The 27,653-nt window shown below is 32.3% G+C and overlaps 1 protein-coding gene across 3 annotated transcripts; it reads right to left on the minus strand.

Annotated features, from left to right (window-relative positions):
* Window positions 1-1,619: 1,619 nt before the first annotated feature.
* On the minus strand, window positions 1,620-21,699 carry LOC143057350 (uncharacterized). 3 transcript variants are annotated; one of them, XM_076230651.1, is made up of 7 exons: window positions 14,105-14,220; window positions 13,604-13,690; window positions 12,497-12,814; window positions 10,460-10,639; window positions 9,608-9,834; window positions 6,296-6,448; window positions 1,620-3,429 (listed from the first exon to the last, which is right to left on the minus strand). In XM_076230651.1, the coding sequence occupies exons 2-7, from the start codon at window positions 13,686-13,688 to the stop codon at window positions 3,073-3,075; spliced, it is 1,320 nt and encodes a 439-aa protein (XP_076086766.1). In that variant the 5' UTR covers window positions 13,689-13,690; window positions 14,105-14,220; the 3' UTR covers window positions 1,620-3,072. The 3 variants fall into 3 exon arrangements, with proteins under 3 accessions (XP_076086766.1, XP_076086767.1, XP_076086768.1); XM_076230652.1 differs by lacking the exons at window positions 13,604-13,690; window positions 14,105-14,220 and adding an exon at window positions 21,333-21,699; XM_076230653.1 differs by lacking the exon at window positions 10,460-10,639.
* Between the last annotated feature and the right edge of the window lie 5,954 nt (window positions 21,700-27,653).

Raw genomic sequence — 27,653 nt, forward strand, 5'->3', positions numbered from 1 at the left:
GCTTAATGTTGCTGGATGCATATTCATTTAGTTTGCCATTTATTTCAAATCAGGCGGCTTGTTACATGGTTTGTCTCATTTTCATTTTTTCATGTTGGTGTTTTTTAAAATTTGCTAAAAGGTATGGATTTTACTTGATCTGATTGTTGAAGGTAGAACCCATACTTGATAACATTTAAGTCATTGGTTTATGGTGGATAGTACCTGGGGTCGCATTGCCAAGCATACCACTTCTCCTTAATTTTAACACTGCACCTGATTACAACTTGGTTTTCAAGAGTGTTATGTTGATATATTGTATTCATTCTTTAGTTGTCTTTAATAGCTTGTATCATCCTGATCTTCCATGACATATTTGCCACTGGATTTTAAGCAACCAATAACAAATAACCAATCAGTTTTAGCTAGTAATTTTAAGCTCACCTGGCCCGAAGGGCCAAGTGAGCTTTTCCCATCACTTTGCGTCCGTCGTCTGCAATCTTCTCTGAAACTACTGGGCCAAATTAAACCAAACTTGGCCACAATCATCATTGGGGTATCTTGTTTAAAAAATGTGTCCAGTGACCCGGCCAACCAACCAAGATGGCCATCATGGCTAAAAATAGAACATAGGAGTAAAATGCAGTTTTTGGACTATAACTCAAAAAACAAAGCATTTGGAGCAAATCTGACATGGGGGTAAAATTGTTTATCAGGTCAAGATCTATCTGCCCTGAAATTTTCAGATGAATCGGACAATCAGTTGTTGGGTTGCTGCCCCTGAATTGGTAATTCTAAAGGAAACTTTGCTGATTTTGGTTATTATCTTGAATATTATTATAGATAGAGATAAACTGTAAACAGCAATAATGTTCAGCAAAGTAAGATTTACAAATAATTCAACATGACCGAAATGGTCAATTGACCCCCTAAGGAGTTATTGTCCTTTATAGTCAATTTTTAACAATTTTCATAAAATTTGTAAATTTTTATTAACATTTTCCACTGAAACTACTGGGCCAAGTTCATTATAGATAGAGATAATTGTTTGCAGCAAGACTGTTTAGTGAAGTAAGATGTACAAACACATCATGATCACCAAAACACAATTTTGTCATGAATCCATCTGCTTCCTTTGTTTAATATTCACATATAGCAAGGTGAGCGACACAGGCTCTTTAGAGCCTCTAGTTTGTGTTTGTTTTGTATAATATTAATCATTATATTTTCTGTTGTGTGTTTTCTGACAAAACCTTGTATCTACAAACAAAGGACAAGGGATACTGAAGCAATAGTTCAACTTGTAATTGGAAAAAGAACTAACAATGCCATGGCAAAATACAAAAAAAAACCAACCACAAGATAAACATTAGGACACAAAACAACATAGAAAACCAACCATAAGATAAACATCAAGACACAAAACAACATAGAAAAACAACCATAAGATAAACATCAGGACACAAAACAACATAGAAAAACAACCACAAGATAAACATTAGGACACAAAACAACATAGAAAACCAACCACAAGATAAACATCAGGACATAAAACAACATAGAAAAATGAGTGTATCTCATAACATTTTGTTTGATAAAAGGGCACCAACAAAGAACTATGACATAATAAATTAAACATACAAATTTTAAATTTTATTATAAACTTTAAAATTGCCGGGTACATTTGTAATAGCTGAGATATCAACATCATACACACAGACTTGACTTACAAACTTTCTTTATGTAATCAGCATTATTTGGTTCCTTTGATATCATGATTTTTTTTTATTCTTGTTATTCTCAGAAGAAATGCTTTAAAGTGAAGAAAAATCGCATAGCTAATTAAATTTTGAATGAGTTGTTTCATTTTTCCAATCCAATAAATAAATGCATTTCATATGCATGAATTTTCATATACCAGAAATAATAAATTGTGTAAAGTCTTATCAAAAATATTGATGTGTAGAGTTTCTTGCAAATTTTTTAAAGTTAAAAAGCCAAAATATCAAAGATGAATCACCTTGACCAGATCTACAAATAATTCAACATGTCTAAAGTTATCAGTTTACCCAATATAAGAGTTAAAATGGTCACATTAGGCAACAACTCTTACAATCATGTTCACTTATTTGTTAGATATTTCCTTGTAGATGTTTTTGCAATTTAAGTCTTTCTATTTAAACAGTCCAGGAAATAATAGCCATAACACAAAAATAAATGGTAAAATCATAACTAATGATGTACTCCTCAACATTCTAAAGGAGTGTTGTTTTTTTCAAAATGTACAGATGGTAGATTTTAACATTCTGAACATTACTGCATGTCAGATTCAACTATTCTAAAAATTTGCAGATGTAAAACAACAATTTTCATTTTTCTATTTTTAGGCATGTGTTGGGTAGTTAAGATTCATCAGACAGAATATTTATTCTTGATTCTCTAATGTTGAATGTAGCCAATATATATACATTAACAAGGAGATATGGAATCTGAATTATAAAAATTTAAAGGGAGATAACTCATGATTCTTCAATATAAATTTAAAAAGAAACGTACTGCAAATTTATACCATTTGCTATGTAGCAGGAAAACAATATTTATTTTCTTATTCTGACGGTATTTAATGAAAACCAATTCATCAAACATTCTTTTTAAATAATCATGGGACTGATGGACGGACTGACAGAAGGATGGACTGACGGAAGAATGGACTGATGGAAGGATGGACAGACCGAAGGATGGACAGAGGTAAAACAGTATACCCCAACTTTTTTAAAGCTCAGGGGTATAAATAAAAAATATATATATTTTTTTTTAAAAAGGAGGAGAATATTTTCTAACTTTAGTTGCTAATATAAGAAAGAGAAAACTATCCAACAAAAAGTTGCTAAAATAAATTTGAAACATAAATTTAATGTGCTTCCTCCTGTTTATAAATATTTAATTTATTGTTTTGTTGTCATCTGTTATTTCATCTCATTTTCATAAAGAAAATGGAATGAATTGTTAATAATTTGATTTATATTTACACCATTTCATTATGACTAGATACTTAAATTTAAGATTTTACAGCATTATGGTTGCCAACAACAGTCAAATAGCAATAAGATCTAACTTTTTAGCACATTCACACAAACTGTGATGCCCTAGACTTTCAAAATATTCCAAGTGTGATTTTGAAAGACTGATTCCTTCTTTAAGGGGTACTTTGCAAGTGTTTTCCTTGGCATCAACGCACTCAATATGATAATGCACTTTCCTAAATGCTAAACATCGTCCTCTACTCTCAAAATAATCTCTTGGTATATTTCGTCTGAAAACAAAATCCTTTGGAGGCTTTATTGGCCTTTCAAATTTTCCACCACAATCATGGCATACTCTTTGCTTATAAAGTTTACACAAGAAGAATGGTGCCCCATTTTGATTTCTTTTACTGTTTTTTGTTTTTTCCTGAAAGCAAAGCAAAAAAAATGTTATACACTATATGTCATAATTCTTCATTTTTAAAGTTAATCCAATATGTCAGTTATTTTCAATATGCATAACTTAATACCATTGGCTTATTGTAAATGGCTTCTCTCATACTAACCTTAAAACACAAACTTTAACATGTAAACTGTTACATGGAATGAGAGGTGTTAATTGCTAACTGTACACCACAAAATACTAAATTATCATTAGTTGTTTCCTTTAAACTGACCTCATTGCAAACTTTTACATGTAAACTATATTATTATATTATTACTATTATTATACATGTATAATAAGTCCTGATAATTCAGTCTGCACCAAATACTTTTACATCTACTAGTCCAGAATCTAAATATCCAAACTTTTCCCTTTCGGCCTAGCCAAGATCAGATGTGCATTTTGTGTTTCACATGAAGTCAAAAATGAGTATCACCTCAGGGAAAAACTCTTTTGATATTTTGGTTCAAAAATGGTTTAAATTATGAAAAATTGCCATCGTTAGGCTAACACTGGAAGCATTTATATAATTACATGCAGTTTTTGGAAGAAATATTTAATATTTTTATTAAATAAATGTTGTTTGAAAACTGTATAATTTTCTTTAATGGTTGGCTTCAAGACATGGTCACCAGTGTCAGATTTTTGGTCAATGACAAAGACAACAAAATATGTTTAGAATTATTGAATATTAAACATTTTAATTGAAAAAAAAAATGACAAGAACATGTTCAACTCACAGTTATTTCAAACAACAGGAGCTTTCTTGGATCATTAATCTTATCGGATAAAACTGTTTTTAAAAATATCTATAAATAACAAAACTTCCAAAAGAAACCTTTCTTTTGGTGTATAGAACATTAAAATAACTTGATGCATATTCTTACAATAAACAATCAAACTTAGCAATACAATTTATATGTTTTGTCTACGGACAAGACATTGTATTCATATTTAATGAAATGCAGTATTAAAACCTAATTTTGATATAGCTGAAAGTGTTCTCTTGAAAAAAACAACATACATTTTATCAGGTTTATCTATTAAATGATGCTTAACTTCGAGGGAAATGGAAACAAATACATTTTGATAATGTCTACGGACAAGACATTTTATTGATATTCAATTAAATGCTTTCAAAGATGATTGTTAAAGTTAAGATTAAAAGTTACTAATTAAATTTTAAGCGGTGTTTTTTAATTTTGGAAAATATAAAAATGTACCCATAATTCTTTACATATCTCAAAAATTTATTGATTAAGCCAAAATGAAGACACATTCTTTTAACTGAAATCCATATATCTGACTGTTTAAAACAATCAAACTATTATTAAAACTCAATTTTGACATAGTTGAATGTGTTCTCTTGAAAAAATAACATACATTTTACCTATCAAATTAGGCTGAACTCAAGAAAATTGGATACAAATATATTGTGGTAATGTCTACGGACAAGACAATTTCAATTCAGTTAAAAAAAAAATCTGTTAGAATTAATTGTGACTATATTTATGTTGAAAATACTGAGTTTTAATTTGAATAGATAACTTTCATCACCTATAAATAAGATTTAAGTTCCATAGCAGACAAATAATTGAATTTAATACTTGTTATGTACAAGTGTCTTGTCCGTAGACACTTCCTCATCCGCTGTTAATACTGAAATGCAAAAGATAAAGTTAGAGAGAGAGAAGTACTTTTTCTTCATTTGATTTAGTTAATCTTTTAAGGTATGCATCAACTGGAATAAACAATATTGAAGTAAAATAAGGTATACTTTTTATGACTGATAATCTGACACTTTTTAAAATCCACTCCTGTAAAGTAATTTTACAAAAATTGATAAAACTTAAATTACCATTTATTTATTAAAAATAAGATATTTCTAAGTTTAAACAACACATAGGACTAATTAAGACCCATAAGGCCAACCAATATTGATAAAAAGACATGTCTACGGACAAGACATGTGTCTACGGACAAGACATTCTGACATATTTTTGAATTTTTTCCTCTATTAATAGATGGTAGAAAAAAATGTTGGTAGTGTTTTCATATCTACAAAAGAACAGGAACTTAGCAATGCAACATTAATGTAATTATGCTTCCAGTTTACTAGGGAATGCATGTCTATGGACAAGACATTTTTTCACTTTATTTGTATATCCAACTTTGATTGCATATATCTCCAGCTAGGGTACTGCAATTTGGATAAATGAGGTAGTTTTTGATAATGTATATATACTAGAAGAGAAAACAAAACACATAATAGCATAAATTTGATTTATTTTTCTCTTTTATCACTACACTGAGCAAGCTAAAAACAAAAGTACAAAATTGCATAACAAGCGCATAGTATTCAACTTTTTATCATAACTTTGTAACCACTGAAGATTTTTTGTTGCAACAACCAGTAAAAGAAAGAAGAATAAATTGTCTATAACAGTGAACCAATAATGTAGTTCAAATTAAGTTCACTTATTAACTATCAATTGATAAAAACAGTGAAATTTTAAATGAAACAACATAACGTGAAATTTTGCCCATTTTCAGCGTGTATTTTAGTGTTTTTTTTCAAAACGGTACCACTTATACATGATATTTGATATTCATTGTGAAACCTTACATTCTCTTCTTCAGTTCAAAGATGTATTACTTATGTAAAGTTTATATTCTTGTCTTTACAAGCCTATAACATGGACCCAATATGAAATGCACATCTGATCTTGGCTAGGCCGTTTATGACTATATAAAATTTTGAAAATTTTCACTAGTCAGAATCAATATTTACTAGTCTGGGGCATCAGACTGGTGGCTAACGGTGCAGACTGTGATATACTATACTCACAGTGTCTTTTTTAATACTGCGAATCAGCTCTAATGACTCCAATGTAATATCTTCAATATTGCGAATTCTATCGTTCTCCAAATCGTCAATCTTTAACGTCTTAATTCTTTTTACTTCTTTCTTAAATTTCCCTCCTCCAAGTCTTACTATGGCCTATAACAAGTTAAAATGTGTTTACAAAATATAAAAATTGGTCCGGTCTAGTAAAGTGATATTCATGATTTGGGGGTGGGGATCTAGACAGTTTACAAGTTCTCAAACAGGCAGGAGGTAGGGTAAGAGTGGCCCTAGGGGACTAGCCTTTTATTTCATCTGATTTGTTTTATTATTCCGTACAAGAATATATGTTGTTTCAGTGTGGGGATTTCAACAGTTTTCAAGTTTTCGAAAAGGGGGTGGATCTTGACTGTTTACAAGTTCTCAAAACAGGATGGGGTGGGGTTACACCGAGGGACTTAATTATATTTCACTTTATTCGTTTTATTGTCCAATACAAGATTATTTATGATTAAGGGTTGGGGATCCCAACCGTTTACAAGTTCTCAAACATGAGGGGTTGGGGATGACTCAGAGGTACTCCCACTATATTTCATTGGTTTTGTTTTGTTGCCCCATAAAATAGAATATATATGGTTTAGGGGTGATCATCTCGACCGTATAAGTTTTCCAAAAAAAGTTGGTTGGGTCACCCCTGTGGACTTCTTCTATATTTCATTTTGATTTATTTTATTTTCTCATACAAAAATATATATGGTTTGTGGGTGTGGATCTCAGCCGTTTACAAGTTCTCAAACAACAAGGGGATGGGAGTGACCCCTAGGGACTCGCCTTCTTTTGAATTTGATTTGTTTTATTGTCCAGTACAAGAATATATATGGTTAAGGGGAGGGGATCTTGACCATTTCCAAGTTGTCAAACAACAGGGGGTGGGGATGACCCAAAGGGACTCCCACTTTATTTCATTGAATTTGTTTTGTTGCCCTATACAAAAATAGATATGGTTTAGGGGTGGGGATCTCGACCGTTTACAAGTTCTCAGACATGAGGGGGTGGGGCTGACCCAAAGGGACTCCCACTTTATTTCATTTGATTTGTTTTGTTGCCCTATACAAAAATATATATGGTTTAGGGGTGGGGATCTCAACCGTTTACAAGTTCTCAGACATGAGGGGGTGGGGCTGACCCAAAGGGACTCCCACTTTATTTCATTGAATTTGTTTTGTTGTCCTATACAAAAATATATATGGTTTAGGGGTGGGGATCTCGACCGTTTACAAGTTCTCAGACATGAGGGGTGGGGCTGACCCAAAGGGACACCCACTTTATTTCATTTGATTTGTTTTGTTGCCCTATACAAAAATATATATGGTTTAGGGGTGGGGATCTCGACCGTTTACAAGTTCTCAGACATGAGGGGGTGGGGCTGACCCAAAGGGACTCCCACTTTATTTCATTGAATTTGTTTTGTTGCCCTATACAAAAATATATATGGTTTAGGGGTGGGGATCTAGACAGTTTCTAAGTTCCCAGACATGAGGGGTTGGGGCTGACCCAAAGGGACGCCTACTTTATTTCATTTGATTTGTTTTGTTGCCACATACAAAAATACATATGGTTTATGGGTGAGGAGACTGACCCCTCTGGAGTTCCTCTATATTTCATTTGATTTATTTCATTGTCCCATACAATAATATATATGGTATATTGGTTGAAGTCTCAACTGTTAATAAGTTCTCAAAAAACCAGGGGGTGAGAGTGACCCCAGGGGACTCGCCTTTTATTTCATCTGATTTGTTTTATTGTAACATATAAAGAACATATAATGTTTAGGAGTGGGGATCTGACTGTTTTTAAGTATTCAAACATGAGGGGTTAGGTGGGGTGACACCATGGACTCAACCTAAATTTAATTAATTTGATTTGTTTTATGGTCCTGTGATCATTACTGAAAACCATGTGTGTCTGTCACTTACTGTTTTCTTCAAGTTTATAATTTATTATTGTTATTGAAAATTAAAAAAAAAATCCCTTAGGGTTCTTTAGTAAATTCCTCCCTTCTGTTGGCCCCTCAAAATACAACTAAATAGACCCCAAGGAGAAAAATAATAAGAAATGAGCAAAAACTTTGTTTAGGAGTCTTAATAGCAATTAGTATAATTACGATTTTTGTTATAGTCCGATTTCTTATGCCGAATATGTAAAAGGCCGAGTTTATTATAGTCCGAGTTTGTTGTGGGCCGAGATCAGATGAGATACCATGATACTTCCGATACTCTCGGGCTTTTACATATTGAATAGAAATTTGTAAAAATCGTAGTATAAAGCGACGAAAAATGTTCATTCATGAAATATTTTAAACACGCTATTAATTTTCTCTTCAAACGGAGGAAACCTTTGAAACCGGGATTGTAGTACTCCCGTTTGGAGGCACACATATATGGATCTGACGCATGTCTGAAGAATACCGATAAAATCATAACGTAGAAACTGCTGTCTCGTGTGTGTATTGATTTTACTTTCCGCGTAGCGCAGATCCGCGAAGTAGTTTTTGTTCGTCTTTCAAATGAAGTTGAATTATTTGATTTATCGATGAAAATTCAGTGCATTTTTTATTCAAGCTGTATGCTATTAAAATAGAAGAGCTCAAAATTTCAAAAGCATCTTTCTATTATTAGTTTTCAAACACCAGTACTACATTATCTAGAAGTAGGACACACTTCCTAAAGTAAGTTAGGCTGTCTCTTTTCCGGTTAGGCCGATGCCTTAAGAAAGTTTATTGCTATAGCAAGCTATAGCAAACTTTCCAAAAAAAGGCAATGCAGATGTGTGTATTTTTCGTAAAAATTGAAAACAAGAATGTCTTGTCATGCTTGTTAATGATATTAAATTAGGTTTAAAAGTGTAAAAAAGTCTAAATACATTTTGTACTTTAGTGAATAATTGTTTTTTCTGCCTTTTGTACTGTCACATGTATGCTTATTGGCTATCTTTAGAGTTAATGTACATGGTTTATTAGATATGATCTAGACCAAAACTGTTGATACTTTTTTACAGCCATGCATTGATTATTTAATTCTTTGGAACTTTTGTAATTCTGAATATAGTTTTTATTCAATACTGTCTGAGAAACATCCAACTCAATCAGTGTGGGTTATATTGCGTTCATTTGGTTTGTCCTCCAAGTTACACTACAAGCAGAATGACAATGGCGATCTGTAACATGTGAGTACAATTGAAACATTTTCCAAACTACAATCAGCCTTTTTTCGGACATTTAAAATAAATAGCTAATTCCTGTTATCTCATACTTACATCTGATAAATCTTTAAATTCTGTATTGAAATTTTCTATCTTTTCTTGTCCCATATGAAAGAACTCATTTCTGTGTTTGTGTATCCTTTCAATGTCATCAGATTCAGTTAAATCACAAGGATTTGGCAAATTATCCCATCCTTGCCTTGGTGGAGCTAGTCGTATTGTATTACGACATAACTTGTATAACAAGCTAGTATCAAATGTTTTTGATGAAACTGCTTTGCCTGAAATAATTAAAATAAATTAGATAGACATGGTAGATGGGAATTCGTAAACATGGTATTCAATTAAATGTTATAAATCTTAAAAGAATCACATTTAGACTAGTAATTAGGGTTTGACATAATATTAATGCTTTTGACCTTTACAGAAAAAAAAAACTCACATTTAATCATTTGTTGAATACATATATACTCATCCCAGTCATTTGCCAGTGTTCAAGTGCTATTAATGTATATATACATATAAATTGCATTGCCATAAAACCAGTTTATGCAAATTTAGAGATGTGATCTCAACTGCTTTATCAGTTTACAGCATATTAAAAATGATAATTCGATTATCTACAATATACATGATATATGCAGCATGCATGTATACTTGAGTTGACATACTTTTTTATTAAGCTTACTGAGACCCTGAGAAACTGCATGAAAAAATACAATGTAACTAAATATTCAGCAGCAAACATGGATAACAAATAGGATTTAATTACAACTAATTAATGATGTCTTGTTTTCTCTACTTAATCATTGGTGAATCTTGTGTTAAAAATCATTTAGAAATTTGTCAAGTAGTCACTGAACTATGAAATTGAGATAAGGGCTAATAGACTAAAACTATCCATACCTATTGGAAATAGAATCCCCAGTTGCTGAGGGTTACAATGCCGCTTAAAATTTATGTCACTTTGGTATTTTGACAAATGAATGCTAAGTTGGCTTGCTGGAACACGGGTATCAAAATAACATCTCAAAGCTTCTGTCCCCTTATCATTCAAGAGTTTATAACAAATTTTTCTCTTTTCATCTAAAATACCAAAATTAAATCAAATCAACATGCGGATGAATAGTCCAGTCAATCTAGCAGAAATTTGACCCTAACCCTAAAGTAATTGCAACAGAAGATTTTAAAGTTGTAATCTTTAGCATTATACCCCAAATATACACAGAAAAAAGTCCCATAAAATCTAACTTGAGGAAGACTAAAAAAATCACCATTTAAAATTCCTATGGAGATTTGCATTGAAAAGAGAGATAACTCTTCCAAAAATGGCAGAAATATCAATTAAAATTGATACACAATTATATTTTTACAGCTTCTGTTCATCAGAATGTATTTAGTCTCGATTTTCTAGTCATTTTTAGAGTATAACAAACAACTCTAAAGGTGTTTTCATATCTTTTATCAAGCTATAATCTCGATTTCGTAATTTATTAGTTCACCATTTATTGAATTTTTCAACATGTCAAGGTAAAGAATTGCAAATTTAATCAAAAATAATTAAGCATGTATTCTTCTTTTTGTGGTTTAAAGTTTCTTAAGATAGGTAAGTTGCTGAAAAAATATAATATGCAGGTATAAACAATACCAAATTTTCACATTATTTTTTTCAAAATGGTCATAAAGCTTCAAATTTGCAATTTCTTTAATGAAAAATGCACAAAAAAAATAAAACTACCTATAACATTTCGGTGTTTTACATTTCATGAGTAGAAGATTATATAATTTAGTCAAATACAAACTTACAACCCCATCAAAGTATCATACTATACCTAAATTTCAAGAAAAACAACCAAAAACTTACCAAAAAAGACTCATTTTTGTAAGAGTTATCTCCCCTTCCAATGTTAATTTCCATAGGAAATTAAAAATGTTGATTTTGAGTTTTCCTCAAGTTAGATTTTATGGGACTTTTTTCTGTGTATATAAAGGGCATAATGCTATAGATTAGAACTAAAACATTTTCTGTTGCAATTAGTTTGAGGTTAAATCTTAGTTTGACTGGACTAGAAGACATCTTTATAAGTACTTATTATACATGTTATAGACATGTATATATGTTCTTATATATTTGCACCAAGCTATATATTCAAAAATTTCTAAAGTGTTTACAGTTCAAAACAATGAAAAAATGCCATTCTAATATGACATCCTTATTACGCTTTGTAAACAAAGCCTTGTTCTAATGAGCACACAATATGTTTGACACATGTGCACGAACTTACTGTGTATATTTACATTATTTCCATCGTTATCCTTTAAAATATATGCATTTAAGCAGCTAACATAAACTTTTATTATATACTTTTATAAAACAACATATTTGTAGTTTTTAAACTTATTGAATATGAAATGTAATGCACAGACTCCTCGGGAGGAAACGGGAAAAGCCAAACATTTATACGGTATTTTCGTACGCTTCAACCTATAAAAATACTGTATTTGTCCTATTAGAATCGAAATAATTCGTTCATGTCATGCTCTATGCTCAATTTAACATGAGCAGGCATTATATTTGACCACATTTTACACCTCGCTAATGCTCAGTGTAAAATACCGACAAATATAATGCCTACCCATGTTAAAAAGAGCATAGAGCATGACATGAAGGAATTATTTCTTAATTTGATTCATAATGACATAATTTAAACAACATTGAAATTTCCAGCTGCCATTGTATAAATGAGGATTAATAATGCGTATTACAATGTGTCATTGTGGTAAGATAATTAAAATATGGAAAAGTCCACAATGATGTTTTATTATTTTTGTCATGCTTAACATGCTTAATTTCTCATAAATTTTATTCCTGACAAAAGTAAAGTTCTTTTTAAAACAGTTATATAAAAGTATTTCAATAATATGAATAAAAACTATGTGTACCTAGTTTCATGTGCACATTAAGCACAAACTGACTGCTGATGTAGTTATCGTCTTTACACAAGAGAAGCTGATAAGTTCCTTTGTCTGCAAGACAAACATCTTTAATGACCAGTTTTGCTTGCTTGAGATCTGTTGTACTGAGATGATATTTATTCAACAATAAATCTAAGTCTTCTGCTTTCCCTTTTTCAATGCGCTGCCACTTGGCAGTAAAGTGGGAGGCATCAAGTGATCCAATATTGCATTTAGCCACCAAAGAAGCTGTTTTCCCATATTCCACTTTTGATTGGCCTTTTAAATCTATTGTTGCTACTGGACCTGAAAATTAAAAAAACAAATGACAGTATATAATCTATCAATATTTGTAATTTCCTTCTCATGTAATTCCTGACATCTCATCTCTCCTATTAAGATAAATTTGGCTGAAAAAGTGATTTTTACAAAATTTTGTATACACTTTATTAATAAAAATGAATTAGAACTAATTCAGCTTATCTATTTGAATTTATTTTCCCTATTCATGCTATTTGCAGATGTCTGTACCCAAATTTGTATGTTGACCCCCTACCCCTTTATGGTTTAACCACACCCCATTTTGTGCATGAATCAGGCTATATGGACCATGTTGTTAGTTGTGATATTTTCCTTTATAAATTTGACCTAAGAAGAAAAGTTGGAGTTCTAAGGGGTTTGTGAAAGGTCTGTTGTACTTTGAGGTTATTTTGGCATTTCTGTTTTTTTTTTATATATTAAAAGAGAGGAGATACATGTAAGCTATGATTGCAAATGAGACAACTACCCACCAAAGTTCAAATGCAGTGGATCATACTGCACATGCTGCAGGCAATTATATTATATTATCATGATTATAATCATAATACCATTGGCGGATCCAGGGGTGGGTGGGTCTGGGGGATGGAACCCCCTTTTTTGGGCTGATCAATGCATAAATTTGACATATAGTTGGACCCCCCCCCTTTTTTTTAAATGGCTGGATCCGACCCTGAATACTCAATTAAGTCATGTAAGCTACATGTATAGTATATCTAAATAAGCATGTGTACTCAAATTTAATTCAGCTTTTCCTCCAAGGTTGCAATTTCTTACCTTGGATTTTAGGAGTTGTATCTGATGCAGAACGCTTCCTCTTCAGTGTACTACGAGGACTGCATGGCACCTCTGGCACATCCATTCCTATAAAATTGATTTGAGTATTATTGTTTACCATGTTAACCAAGCTTACTGCTTGTGTAATCGTTTGGTTTAAAGGAGGGAAATTAAAAAGATCAAGCCTGATCGATTTAAAAATAAAAACCAACATCAAAAATAATCTAAAGAGCTTCGTATGGGATTTCTATAGGATCCGATCATCGCTCTTGTTATGTAAATACAATGTTATTGAACATCAACATACATGCATATAGTATAATATTCATATTTAAAATCTCGTATTCGTATTCAAAAAAGAAGCGCCACTAAAATTAGGTCAATATGGCACGCAAGATGATATATCATATAGGCATAGGAACTCAAAATTTGGTATCTTAAAAATCCAATAAGAACGTTCATCTTCTGAGTACATTCAATATCAAATCAAAACAACCTTACCAAAGGCACAAATCTGACAATGGAACACTCATCCAACACCAAGACTCCACTTTTCAATTTTTCAGAAGCGTCTTATTTAAGCTAAAAATAGAATGGGATTTTTTTTTTAAATAACTACATATAATTAGAAAACCAAATACCGGGATAGGATAACAGTGGTTCCCGGTAAAGAAAACACTGCTCAAGGCAACATTGCTGATTATACTGTCATGTTAAATTCAAGCCTCCGAGTGCACTTATTTGAATACAATATTGATTCACTAATAGGGTCTTTGCATCGAAAATAATCACATTTATTCTGCAACCAGTTGTTGGCATGACACAGCCGTTTATGTTCTCATATATTTTATGATGGTATGATACTATAAGTAAAGCCCTAACGGGAGGGATTGTACTTGATATTAATATGATATTAATATGATGAAGACATACTCTCTCAATCAGTTTAAATGAGGTCTGGAGTTGGCATGTCAGTATTTTCTAGTATAGTCCTTTATTAATCTATGTATCATTGTCATTTTATTTAGTTTCTTTTGTTACCTATTCTGACATCGAACTCCGAATCTTCTTTTGAACTGAGTTTTGCTGTGCGTATTGTTGTGTGTTTGTTTTTCTACATTGGCTAGCTGGAGATGTAAGGGGGGATGCAAAAAACATGTTTAACCCCGCCGAATTTTGCGCTGTCACAAGTCTCTGGCCTTTCAGTGTTAGTCTTGTATGATTTTTAATTTAAATTTGTTGTGTAGTATTTCGGCGTTTAGTATGACGACCATTTTTCACGGAACTAGTATATACATTTGTTTTGGCGCCAGCTGAAGCACGCATCCGGGTGCGGGAGTTTCTCGCTGCATTGAAGACCCATTGGTTGTGGCCTTCGGCTGTTGTCTGCTCTTTGGTCGGCCACGATTGTTGTCTCTTTGACACCGTGCACATTTCCTTATTTCCTTTTTCAACTTGAAAGTTATTCATCCGAAAATGTAATTATCAAAAAAAATTTCAGCTACAAAACCAAACAGATTGATTGAAACACAACACATTATGTATATACATATATATATTTGATCAAAGATTTCTTGTAGAAAATTCATCATTTACTTGTCATATAAACCCCTAGCCGGGAATTTCCTTTATATTTCCTGTCTGAGACCTGAATGATATTTACATTTCTCACAAATATACAGTCAGGATCCTACTTCGTCAAAATTATCTCCCCATTACGCCAGTTCATTTTCACAATCGTAGAAATGGAAGCCATTGTAGGGATGACGCGCTACCAATTTTGCTCTTGGAAACCGATAAATTTATCCACATTGCAACAGTACGATCCTTATATGTCAGTTGCATTTTAAAAGACAAATGTATCAACTCGCTAATGAGCATCAGTTAATGATCTTGTCTGCATTGATTCAACTTAAAACTATTGTCTGATCGGTTGTCAGGTGGAATTTTAGAAAATTCATAAACATTTTTAAAAATTCTAATTAAATATTTCGTGGAAGGGCAGACTAGATTTTTTTAGTGGTTGAAGACTATAAACCCTAGTTATCACACACAAAAAGTTATAATTTTTCGAAGATATGCATTTTCATCATCCAACTTGAAAGACTGTCGTCAAGTACATTTAGTAAAAAAATAGCTATTCGAACACACCTACTCTGTTTTTGTGATTCATTAGATAGGTATTTTACTTGACCCATATATTTCAACTTTTAGTACTGTAATTGTTTTAAGTTATAAAGTCGACCTGTAGCTTTGATATATAAAAATGATAGAATCTGAAGCGAGACGATGTATGAAATATTCTTGCTTTGTACGATATCAAGACAAAATATTCAACCCAAACACGCCCTAACATAAAAAGGTGCACTCGATTTTCTCTTTTCGATACTATTGTTACCCATTTTTTGGAATTTTTTCTTGAGTCACATAATAAAAGGGCAGACACGAAAATTACTGAACTAATAGGTTGATATGTTTTCCGTCCGTGGTAAAAAAATTTAAATCGGAGGATATGCATTTTCTACATCCAACTTGAAAGATACCCATGTCGTCGACCTGATATCTTATTATTCTGTTTAACTATGTACTAGATAAATTGAAAACTTATGCAAATGGTGTTTTTAAAATAAAACACTTCGTTTTTGAGAAGAAAATTGTAATTTTGTTTGTTTCTATTAACTTTTAATTTTTTTGTCACTATAGTAAACATTACAGTACACATGCATTTATCGCCTTCTCTAACAAAGAGCTTCGATTCTTTTGTTCTATTTCAACCTGGTTTCCGACTGTATAGCAGTAATGTAAACAAAAAATCCACTGAACACTGACAAATGATCACATATGACTGAGCAATGGGTTTACAAATTGGAACAAACAAAATTACATAGATACTTTTATTCCTTAGTGCTTTCTTCGTACAGTATCAGTGACAATTTATGATATAACACTATGACATATCACACTCTGTTGTGTCTTAGTTGCTTTAACTTGTTTTTAAGCTAAATTTAAATACTTTTATCATCTGAAACTTACCTTAAAATATTTTTCATTTATTTGATCAAATTATGGTTTCCATACGTAATTCGAATAGACTTGTATTCCTTTTGACCTATTTGATTACTAAAATGTTCTAAAATTGTGTAATGTTTGGTCAATAAAAAAAAAACTTACAACCAATCTCATAAAACAAAATCTCACGAAACAGGTCATACGTTTTAATTTTTATGATTTGTCACAATGCTTAAAAAAATGAATATTATGAACCTCAGTGGCGGATCCAGGGGAGGATTCCGGGGGTTGGAACCCCCCTTTTTTTGACGATCAATGCATTTGAATGGGGACATATAGTTGGACCCCCCCTTTTGTCTTGGGTTGGTAACCCCCCTTTTTAAAATGGCCAGATGCTGATATACATGTACGTGTCATTTTAATATTTTTTAAATATAAATGTGCAACTCTTTCTTCGTACAGCATCAGTGACAATTTATGATATAACACTATGACATATCACACTCTGTTGTGTCTTAGTTGCTTTAACTTGTTTTTAAGCTAAATTTAAATACTTTTATCATCTGAAACTTACCTTAAAATATTTTTCATTTATTTGATCAAATTATGGTTTCCATACGTAATTCGAATAGACTTGTATTCCTTTTAACCTATTTGATTACTAAAATGTTCTAAAGTTGTGTAATGTTTGGTCAATAAAAAAAAACTTACAACCAATCTCATAAAACAAAATCTCACGAAACAGGTCATACGTTTTAATTTTTATGATTTGTAACAATGCTTAAAAAAATGAAAATTATGAACCTCAGTGGCGGATCCAGGGGAGGATTCCGGGGGTTGGAACCCCCCTTTTTTTGACGATCAATGCATTTGAATGGGGACATATAGTTGGACCCCCCCCTTTTGTCTTGGGTTGGTAACCCCCCTTTTTAAAATGGCCATATGCTGATATACATGTGCGTGTCATTTTAATATTTTGTGTAACTCTTTCTTGGTACAGCATCAGTGACAATTTATGATATAACACTATGACATATCACACTCTGTTGTGTCTTATTTGCTTTAACTTGTTTTTAAGCTAAATTTAAATACTTTTATCATCTGAAACTTACCTTAAAATATTTTTCATTTATTTGATCAAATTATGGTTTCCATACGTAATTCGAATAGACTTGTATCCTTTTGACCTATTTGATTACTTAAATGTTCTAAAATTGTGTAATGTTTGGTCAATAAAAAAAATCTTACAACCAATCTCATAAAACAAAATCTCACGAAACAGGTCATACGTTTTAATTTTTATGATTTGTCACAATGCTTAAATTAAAGAGCTGAAGAGCTCTGAGGGAAAAGACGGCCATTGTTTCAATTTTTAGGGGGGGGTATCTTTTGATAGTCTACATACAAAGAATGAACAAAAGAACAGCTAGAACATATAGAAAGGCTGACAATAATGAAACTAATTGTTTTTTATTGTTATTTCATTTCCTTAGTCAAGAATTTATTATACAGACAATTTGTACCAATGAGATCTGCACCTTCTAAATCAAAACATTTGATTAAAGTTGGGAGTTAATTATCTAAAATTCAATTGAATTTAACAACTACTACAATATATTTTAGAATTTTAATTATGTACAACTGAAGGGCAGGCTAAGACCTTTTTCAATTTTTTGTGACAGTATTCTCAAGAAAGTGAGGACTGAAAAATCTATTCAGTTTTAATTTTCCATTGATAAAGTTCCCAGTTACAACTCTCATCACAGGGATACATGTACTTATAAAATCAAATATGATTGATATAAGCTGTGTGAAGTTTGTTTCCAGATCCCACATTTTGATAATTATATCTGTAAAATTCATGAATAAATAGCTTTAAACTACAAAAAGCAATATTAAAAAAAAAAATGACCTCTACAATAATTATGTTGGTACGCAAAATTATTTTTTAATCGATGACTACTTTATCATATATATACTTATTGTGACATTTTAGTGTTTAGATACATTAACTTCATTTTAGTGGGTAATTACTCATCAATTGAGGTGCTCCTTAATTGGAGAAAGATTCTAAAAACATAACTTTACAGAAAGAATGAAAACTGCAGTTGCTCTCCCCAATCTCAATAGGTATAAACTACAAAAAGCAACATTTTATTTTTTTTATATATTTTTTTTAACCATTTCAATAATTATGTTGGTACACAATTTTTTTTTTATATAGAAGACAACTTATCATTTACTAAGAGAGGGACGACAGATACCAAAGGGACAGTCAAACTCATAAATCTAAAACAAACTGACAACGCCATGACTAATCAAAGCGCGAAAGCGCTGTAAAGGCAGTTAATTACAGATTGTGTGTATTTCTAGTCCAGTTATATCATTATCTTCCATAGAACAGAGGTGGTTTGTAGTATTTAAGATTTAGAGTTCTCTTGTACCTAGTTCACCTATATCTATAGTCTACTGTTTACAGTATATTTTCTGTACCTCGCCATGAAATGCATTTTTAAGACATAAGAACTTTTCCTTTTTAATGTAAATAAAAGTATTTTTAATTATTGATTATATACACATATTCAATTACTCCTATCCTATGAAAAATAATTCACAAAGATTGACTAGTCTCCGTTCTGTGTGTATTGCTAGAACATCAAGTAACATAATGGTTAATGTACATAGTAACATGTCAACTCTTTTGAAGACAGAACTTTTTTAAAATTCTCCCTCCAAGCAAAATTATTTTTCAGTATAAACATGATAAAGTTATCTACCTGTATTAATGACCTAGAGACTCTCAAGAGCCTGTGTCGCTCACCTTGGACGGTCTATGTGCATATTAAACAACGGACACATATAAAATGACAAAATTGTGTTTTTGATGATGGGGATGTGTTTGTAGATCTTTCTTTACTGAACATTCTTGGTGCTACAATTATCTCTATCTATAATAAACATGGCCCAGTATTTACAGTTGAAAATATTTTTTAAAAATTAACAAAAAATACAAAAAATTATGAAAATTGTTAAAAATTGAATATAAAGGGCAATAACTCTTTAAGGGGTCAACTTAAAATTTTGGTCATATTGACTTATTTGTAGATCTTACTTTGCAGAACATTATTGCTGTTTACAGTTTATCTCTATCTATAATAATATTTAAGATAATAACCAAACTCTGCAAAATTTCCTTCAAATTACTAATTTGGGGGCAGCAATCCATCAACGGGTTGTCAGATTTGTCTGAAAATTCCTGGGCAGATAGATCTTCACTGAAGAGACAATTTCACCCTATGTCAGATTTGCTCTAAATGCTTTGGTTTCAGAGTTATAAGCCAAAATCTACATTTTACCTGTATGTTCTATTTTTGGCCATAGTGGCCATCTCGGTTGGTTGACCGGATCTAACCACACATTTTTTAAATTAGATACCGCAATGATGATTTTGGCTAAGTTTGGTTAAATTTGGCACAGTAGTTTCAGAGAAGATTTTTTGTAAAAGTTTATGGACGACGAAACCAAGTGATGAGTCAGGTCAGGTGAGCTAAAAAGGAGTGTTTAATCAAGGTAACAATGACATCTGGTGGCCATAAAAGCTGTCTCATTAGCATTTTAACCACTTCCCATATTTGCTTTTAAGACAATAGAAGAAAATTATTCAATGCAAAAACAAAACTTACTTGTAAATATGAAATTCTCTTTACAGTATGAGTTTTTCTCATTGTTGGAGATTGTACAGTAGTACAGTCCTGTAACTGCTTATACCCATTTCTTATCCCCTTTAGTTTGATAAACTCACAGAATATCATATATTTACATTGTGCCACATCTCCTTATTTTTATATGCATTACAATAACATGAACAATTGTAATTCAAATCTATATATCAAAGCAAAATGAGTTTCACTACTTTCATTCATGCATCCTTTGGAAAAATATAAGTTCTAAAATGACACAATATATGTTTATTTATATAAAAATAATATTTAGTTTTCGACTCTTAACAGGTATAAACAAGAATGTGTCCCCAGTACACGAATGCCCCACTCGCACTATCATTTTCCATGTTCAGTGGACCGTGACATTGGGGTAAAAACTCTAATTTGGCATTAAAATTAAAAAGATCATATCATAGGGAACATGTGTACCAAGTTTGAAGTCGATTGGACTTCAACTTCATCAAAAACTACCTTGACCAAAAACTTTAACCTGAAGAGGGACAGACGGACGGACGAACAGACGAACGGACACACAGACCAGAAAACATAATGCCCCCCTACTATCGTAGGTGGGGCATAAAAATGCACAGCTGTGTCATGATTTGTGAAATCTGTGCTGAAAACATAGGCATTTATGGTGTTTGAGTAATTCCATCTGTGAAGCTCAACATTAGCTCGTCAGTTGGTGGTGGACAGTTATAAATCTTTCCTGCAGGATGAATGTACATCTGTTCAGGAAAACCAATTTCACAAATCAAAACTTTCCTCTAGATTTCTCCTACAATATTCATCCAGTTTAGTTCTTTTGGTTTAACGGGACACCGTCCTGATTTTTAATTTTGTAAACCATTCAGTCTCTTGCTTACAAATGGTGCATGAAAATAGGATGGGAATGCATGGCAGTAGACAAGTCTCTATAAAGTGGGTATGTGCCCTGAAAACAGTTTTATAACATTAGCTTTTTTGAAACTTGTGAAAGATTTGTGCAACACACATACCTAAATAACTATAACATAGGTGGAGAGCATCATTCATGTCAATGTTTTGTTCCTGTTTACATTGTCATTGATATTTGTCAAGAAAGCCCGAGGCATAGCTCATGAATTCTTGTCATTACAACCGAAATTTACATAATTACTGCTAGAATAATTATCAGTATAATATATCTCTTGTAGAAAAACCATACAATTGTAGTATTAACCAAAAAATGTCAAACAGATGATATTGAATCGTAATCCCAAAAGTTATGACGTCTTGAATTCACCCCCCTTTTTATTCTAAAACGATAATTGCGGTTGCAAACAGACTTTGGTTTACTTGCATGGCGATTATATAAATAACAGTATATATTTCTTAAAGAAAATAAAGTTTAACCATGAATAGTTTCCTGAACGTAGTCGTTTTCAGTAAAATGTGCCTTGCAAACAACAGCTGATTGATATGGGTTCTACGATTGCATCGCACATGACAATCTACGTTTGAGCCATGGCGTTGATCCAACTTTTCCTTCTTATTAAGTCATTTAGAAATGCAAGTCCTCCTCTTAAATGACACTCAGGTACACACCAACAAGGACTAGGCATCGTTAATTGTGTGATTGTTTTGCAGTGCAAAAACGGAAGTTAAGGACGGAACTGACTGGTCTCACTAATAAGAGACAAGAAGAATTTTAGAGACAAACAGCGACAAGAAGTTTAATTTAGTGACGAAGCGACAATAACTAACAAGGGACAAGCGAATCGTAATTCTCTCACGAGGCTATTCTCATTTGATGTGATAGGGTGAAGCTACACCTATCAAATATGTCCCTATGAAAAAGAAGAATTTCACTGTTAGAAAGGAAATGATATTGCATGGTTTTGATTCAATAAATTCTTTAAAAGGAAATTGATTTTTTTTTTGTTTTGATGGCCAATTTTTAGCGTGTGCATAAAATATATTTTCTTTTATATCTAATAAAAACTAATCCCTTTCTTAATAAAAACATATTTTTATCTATCAATGTACAGTAATATAAAAAATGTTTTATAACCGCCCCTATAATAAAAAATAATGGTAATATCTATGGGGAATAAGTTGTTGCAATGACATTTTTTTTATTTATGTATAGTCGCTATATAGTCTTCTTGACGCTTCTTCTCGCTAAATTAATTATATTGTCGCTTCTTATCGCTATTTTAATTTTATTGTCGCTTCTTATCACTTTTTGACGCTTCTTGTCTTTAATTAGTGGAACCCTATTCAGGAACGATAATTTCATATTTTACATAACCGAGACCGAAATAACTATAACGTCATACGGCTTCACGTACAGAAATACTTTAAATTGTATATTATGCAATAAAATTCACGATCAGTCGACTTTTAATTATAATATCATGTTATATCAACGAGTGAAATGATTTTAAAATATCTTTAGATCGCAAATAGTACTCGAAATTGAACGGACCTCTTTCCACACGGAATTCGAATAATGATAGTTTGTAATCAGATTGACTGCTTATAATGCAAAAGACACATTAATAAACAGATTTTTAAAACGAACAATACACACTAATCGTTTCTTTATTTCCCAATGTAAATGAAAGGAACAAAAACCAATACATACCACAAAAAGTAGAGGAGAAATTTAAACATTTCCGGATCTATTTCTTGCAAAATGACCCCCAGCAAAGATTTGCGTAAGGAAAGATGAACCTCATGACTTGAAAGTCAGGCCTTAAAGCACTGCCTTTAAAAATGAAAAAGACAAACAAACAACAGCAAACACGACACAACACAACATAGAAAACTAAAGAATAAACAACACGAACCCCACCAAAAAACTAGGGGTGATCTCATGTGCTCCGGAAGGGTAAGCAGATCCTGCTCCACATGCGGCACACGTCGTGTTGCTTATGTGATAATGTCACATTTTAAGTGTTCAGAAACATTTACTTTGATTTTAGTGTATTAGTACTCATCAATTGAGGTGCTCCTAAATTGGAGGAAGATTCTAAAAACAGAACTTTACAGAAACAATGAAAACTGACGTTTTTCTCCCCAATCTCATGTATCGCCATTGACATTGTTTACCGCGAAAGTTGACCTACCATAATTAGGTTTACATTTAACAAATACGGACTTTAAATTAGTATACAAATACTGTGAATGATTTTTATAATGAATAAAGGATATCCCTGTGTAGTGTGGCATTCAAACAATGACGTCACTAGGTCAGATGTATTTAGAATATTTCGTAATACTGATTTTTCAAGCCTGTTAAAGAAACGTATATATAGTGTAAGGGAAAGCTCAATATACGATAATTTCACGAGAAACAGAAGGGAAATGTGTAAAAAATGTATTTAAAGTCAATCTGTTGTCCTTGTAATCAATTTCAGTATGACATTTTGAGGGGGTTTCCAAACTATCAAAACAAAATGATTGACGTGAGGGAATGATACTCTGGCCAACCCCATTAGGGAGTCTTTCCCCAAAAAATGAATATTATGAACCTCAGTGGCGGATCCAGGGGAGGATTCCGGGGGTTGGAACCCCCCTTTTTTGACGATCAATGCATTTGAATGGGGACATATAGTTGGACCCCCCTTTTTGTCTTGGGTTGGGAACCCCCCTTTTTAAAATGGCCGGATGCTGATATATACATGTGCGTGTCATTTTAATATTTTTTAAATAAAGTACTCTTTTAATTTTATAAAATTAATATTCATCTGTGAAATTTAAGTTGTTTTGGCATTTTTCATTTTGATATATATCTTTTTTGAAAAACATGTCTTTTGATGTCTAACATTTTATAAATCTTCAGCATAAGCTGTGATCCATTATTATCTGTCTTTCGAATTGTCTGTGTAGATGAATTATGATTCAAGTTGTACTTTTATGCTGTCAGTATATGGTCATTTAACAAATAGCGTTTTTTTTTTAAAGATTATTCGTTAAAAAACGCTGAGTAATTAGTTCTGGTATAAGATAAAATAATAAAATAGATAAATTTCATTAGTAAATTTACAAAATAATTGAAACAGGACGCAATATATCTAATCAACCCACACAAACTCACGAAACATTTGACAAAATAAACATGCCTGTAATTGTTAGAAATATGGGATGAATAAATTTGTTGTTTGAAGTTCTAAATACTTATCTATTCTGAAAAACATGAAGAGTTGTATATGTAGGACTCTAAAGTGCGATGGTACTCTAAAGTATTCATTTTTGGTTTGTATAAACGACTACATTAACGTCATAATCCAAGTACTATTCGTACGTCTATACTTTCGCTGACCATCGGACTTTAATAGCGTATGGAGGAATCGCACTTTAGCGTATGCAATCGCACTTTAGCGTGACCATCGTACTTTAGCGTCCCCATCGCACTTTAGAGTCCTACATTTATAAATTGCAATAGAATTTAAATGACAAAATGTCTTCCTCTTCATATATGAAATATTGCATGTATAAACTTTAAAAGTGCATTTTAAAAGTGCCGTGCACTTTAAAATGATATATATAGGATTCTTCTTAAATGAAGCATGGGTTTTTCAAAATCAATTAATTAATCAAAGTCATCATTTAAAGATGCAATATATATTCTTCAAATTTTTGACACTTTAAAATAAGGAAAATAATAAAGAATGTCTATACATTGACGCATTCCCCATTTCCTTTCTCAATTTTATTATAGATAAAAAACAAAAACCAAAAACACATGCTATATATATTATGCTCTAGATCTGTAGTGTTATGTTTGACACAAAACAGTTATTACGTTATACATTTTGTTATCTAGAAATAACTACAGTAATCCTTTGTCTATTTCGATGGCTTATTGTTCGCTAGCATCAGTGATGCATCTTTTTTCGCTAGCTGATAATTTTGTTCGCTAGCTTGATATAACTTCTTGTTCGCTAGCTTAAAACAGCTTCTCATTCGCTGGCTTATTGTCTGCTAGCTTAATACATCTTCTTGTTCGCTGACTAAATGTCCACTAGAAATACATCGTCTCTATCACTCCAGCTTATTGGTCGCTAGCGTGATACTGATTCATCTTCTTGTTCGCTAGCGTGATACTGATACATCTTCTTGTTCGTTGGCTTATTGTTCACTAGGTTAATACATCTTTTTGGTCACCAGCTTGATACAACTTCTTGTTCGCTAGCTTAATACAACTTCTTGTTCGCTAGCTTTATACAACTTTTTTGTTCACCAGCTTGATACTTCTTCTTGTTCGCTAGCTTGATACTTTTTCTTGTTCGCCAGCTTGATGCTTCTTCTTGTTCACTAGCTTGATACAACTTCTTGTTCACTAGCTTAATACAACTTCTTGTTCGCTAGCGTAATACAACTTCTTGTTCGCTAGCTTTATACAACTTCTTGTTCACCAGCTTGATACTTTTCTTGTTCGCTAGCTTGATACTTCTTCTTGTTCACCAGCTTGATACTTCTTCTTGTTCGCCAGCTTGATACATCTTCTTGTTCGCTAGCTTGATACAACTTCTTGTTCGCCAGCTTGATACATCTTCTTGTTCGCCAGTTTGATACAACTTCTTGTTCGCTAGTTGGATACAACTTTTTGTTCGCTAGCTTAATACAACTTCTTGTTCGCTAACTTGATACATCTTCTTGTTCGCTAGCTTTATACAACTTCTTATTCGCCAGCTTAATACATCTTCTTGTTCGCTAGCTTGATACAACTTCTTGTTCGCTAGTTTGATACTTCTTCTTGTTCTTTAGCTTGATACATCTTCTTGTTCGCCAGCTTGATACTTCTTCTTGTTCGCTAGCTTAATGTAACTTCTTGTTCGTTAACTTAATTAATACTTTTTCTTGTTCGCTAGCTTGATACATCTTTTTATTTGCTAGCTTGATACTTTTTCTTGTTCGCCAGCTTGATACATCTTCTTGTTCGCTAGCTTGATACAACTTTTTGTTCGCTAGCTTAATACAACTTCTTGTTTGCTAGCTTGATACCTCTTCTTGTTCGCTAGTTTGATACTTCTTCTTGTTCGTTAGCTTGATACATCTTCTTGATCGCCAGCTTGATACTTCTTCTTGTTCGCTAGCTTAATGTAACTTCTTGTTCGTTAACTTAATTAATACTTTTTCTTGTTCGCTAGCTTGATACATCTTTTTATTCGCTAGCTTGATACTTTTTCTTGTTCGCCAGCTTGATACATCTTCTTGTTCGCTAGCTTGATACAACTTTTTGTTCGCTAGCTTAATACAACTTTTTGTTCGCTAGCTTGATACATCTTCTTGTTCGCTAGCTTGATACATCATCTTGTTCGCTAGTTTGATACTCCTTCTTATTCGTCAGCTTGATACAACTTCTTGTTCGCTAGCTTAATACTTCTTCTTGTTCGCTAGCTTGATACTATACAATTACTGTCTTTTGATGAGGTAAATGTGCGGTTTTATTGACTTTTGAAAAAATGATATTCACTGAGGACGACGGCCGAAGTGACTATCAGTTTTTCAAAAGTCAATTAAACCTCATATTTACCGAAACAAAAGACAGTAATTGTTTTATTCCATATTCCGAGAAAAGAAAATGTATTTTTAAAATGACAAACATAATTTTTATACCAAAACAAATTTTACATGAAACATTTTACCATAACGTTGCATGTAAAAGCCCGTGACGTTTAGCGCGGTGAATAACACTTTCTCAGGTGAATATGCTTTTAATTTAAAATCCAATTCATATAGAGAAACTTACTAAAATAAAACCAATATGGAATAAATCTTCTTATTCGCTAGCTTGATACTTCTTCATGTTCGCCAGCTTGATACATCTTCTTGTTCGCCAGTTTGATACAACTTCTTGTTCGCTAGCTTGATACATCTTTTTGTTCACCAGCTTGATACATTTTCTTGTTCGCTAGCTTGATACATTTTTTTGTTCGCCAGCTTGATACATCTTCTTGTTCGCTAGCTTGATACTCCTTCTTATTCGCCAGCTTGATACAACTTCTTGTTCGCTAGCTTGATACAACTTCTTGTTCACTAGCTTGATACTTCTTCTTGTTCGCCAGCTTGATACATCTTCTTGTTCGCTAGCTTGATACAACTTCTTATTCGCTAGCTTGATACATCTTCTTGTTCGCTAGCGTAATACTTCTCCTCGTTCGCCAGCTTGATACAACTTCTTGTTCGCTAGCTTGATACAACTTCTTGTTCGCTAGCTTGATACAACTTCTTGTTCGCTAGCTTGATACAACTTCTTGTTCGCTAGCTTGATATATCTCAATATTTGATTGCTTATTGTTCGGTGGATTATTGTTCGGTAGCTTCAATCTGATAATATCTTTTTCGTC

The sequence above is a fragment of the Mytilus galloprovincialis genome, chromosome 13 (genome assembly GCF_965363235.1).
Source record: "Mytilus galloprovincialis chromosome 13, xbMytGall1.hap1.1, whole genome shotgun sequence".
In the NCBI taxonomy this organism is placed as follows: Eukaryota; Metazoa; Mollusca; class Bivalvia; order Mytilida; family Mytilidae; genus Mytilus; species Mytilus galloprovincialis.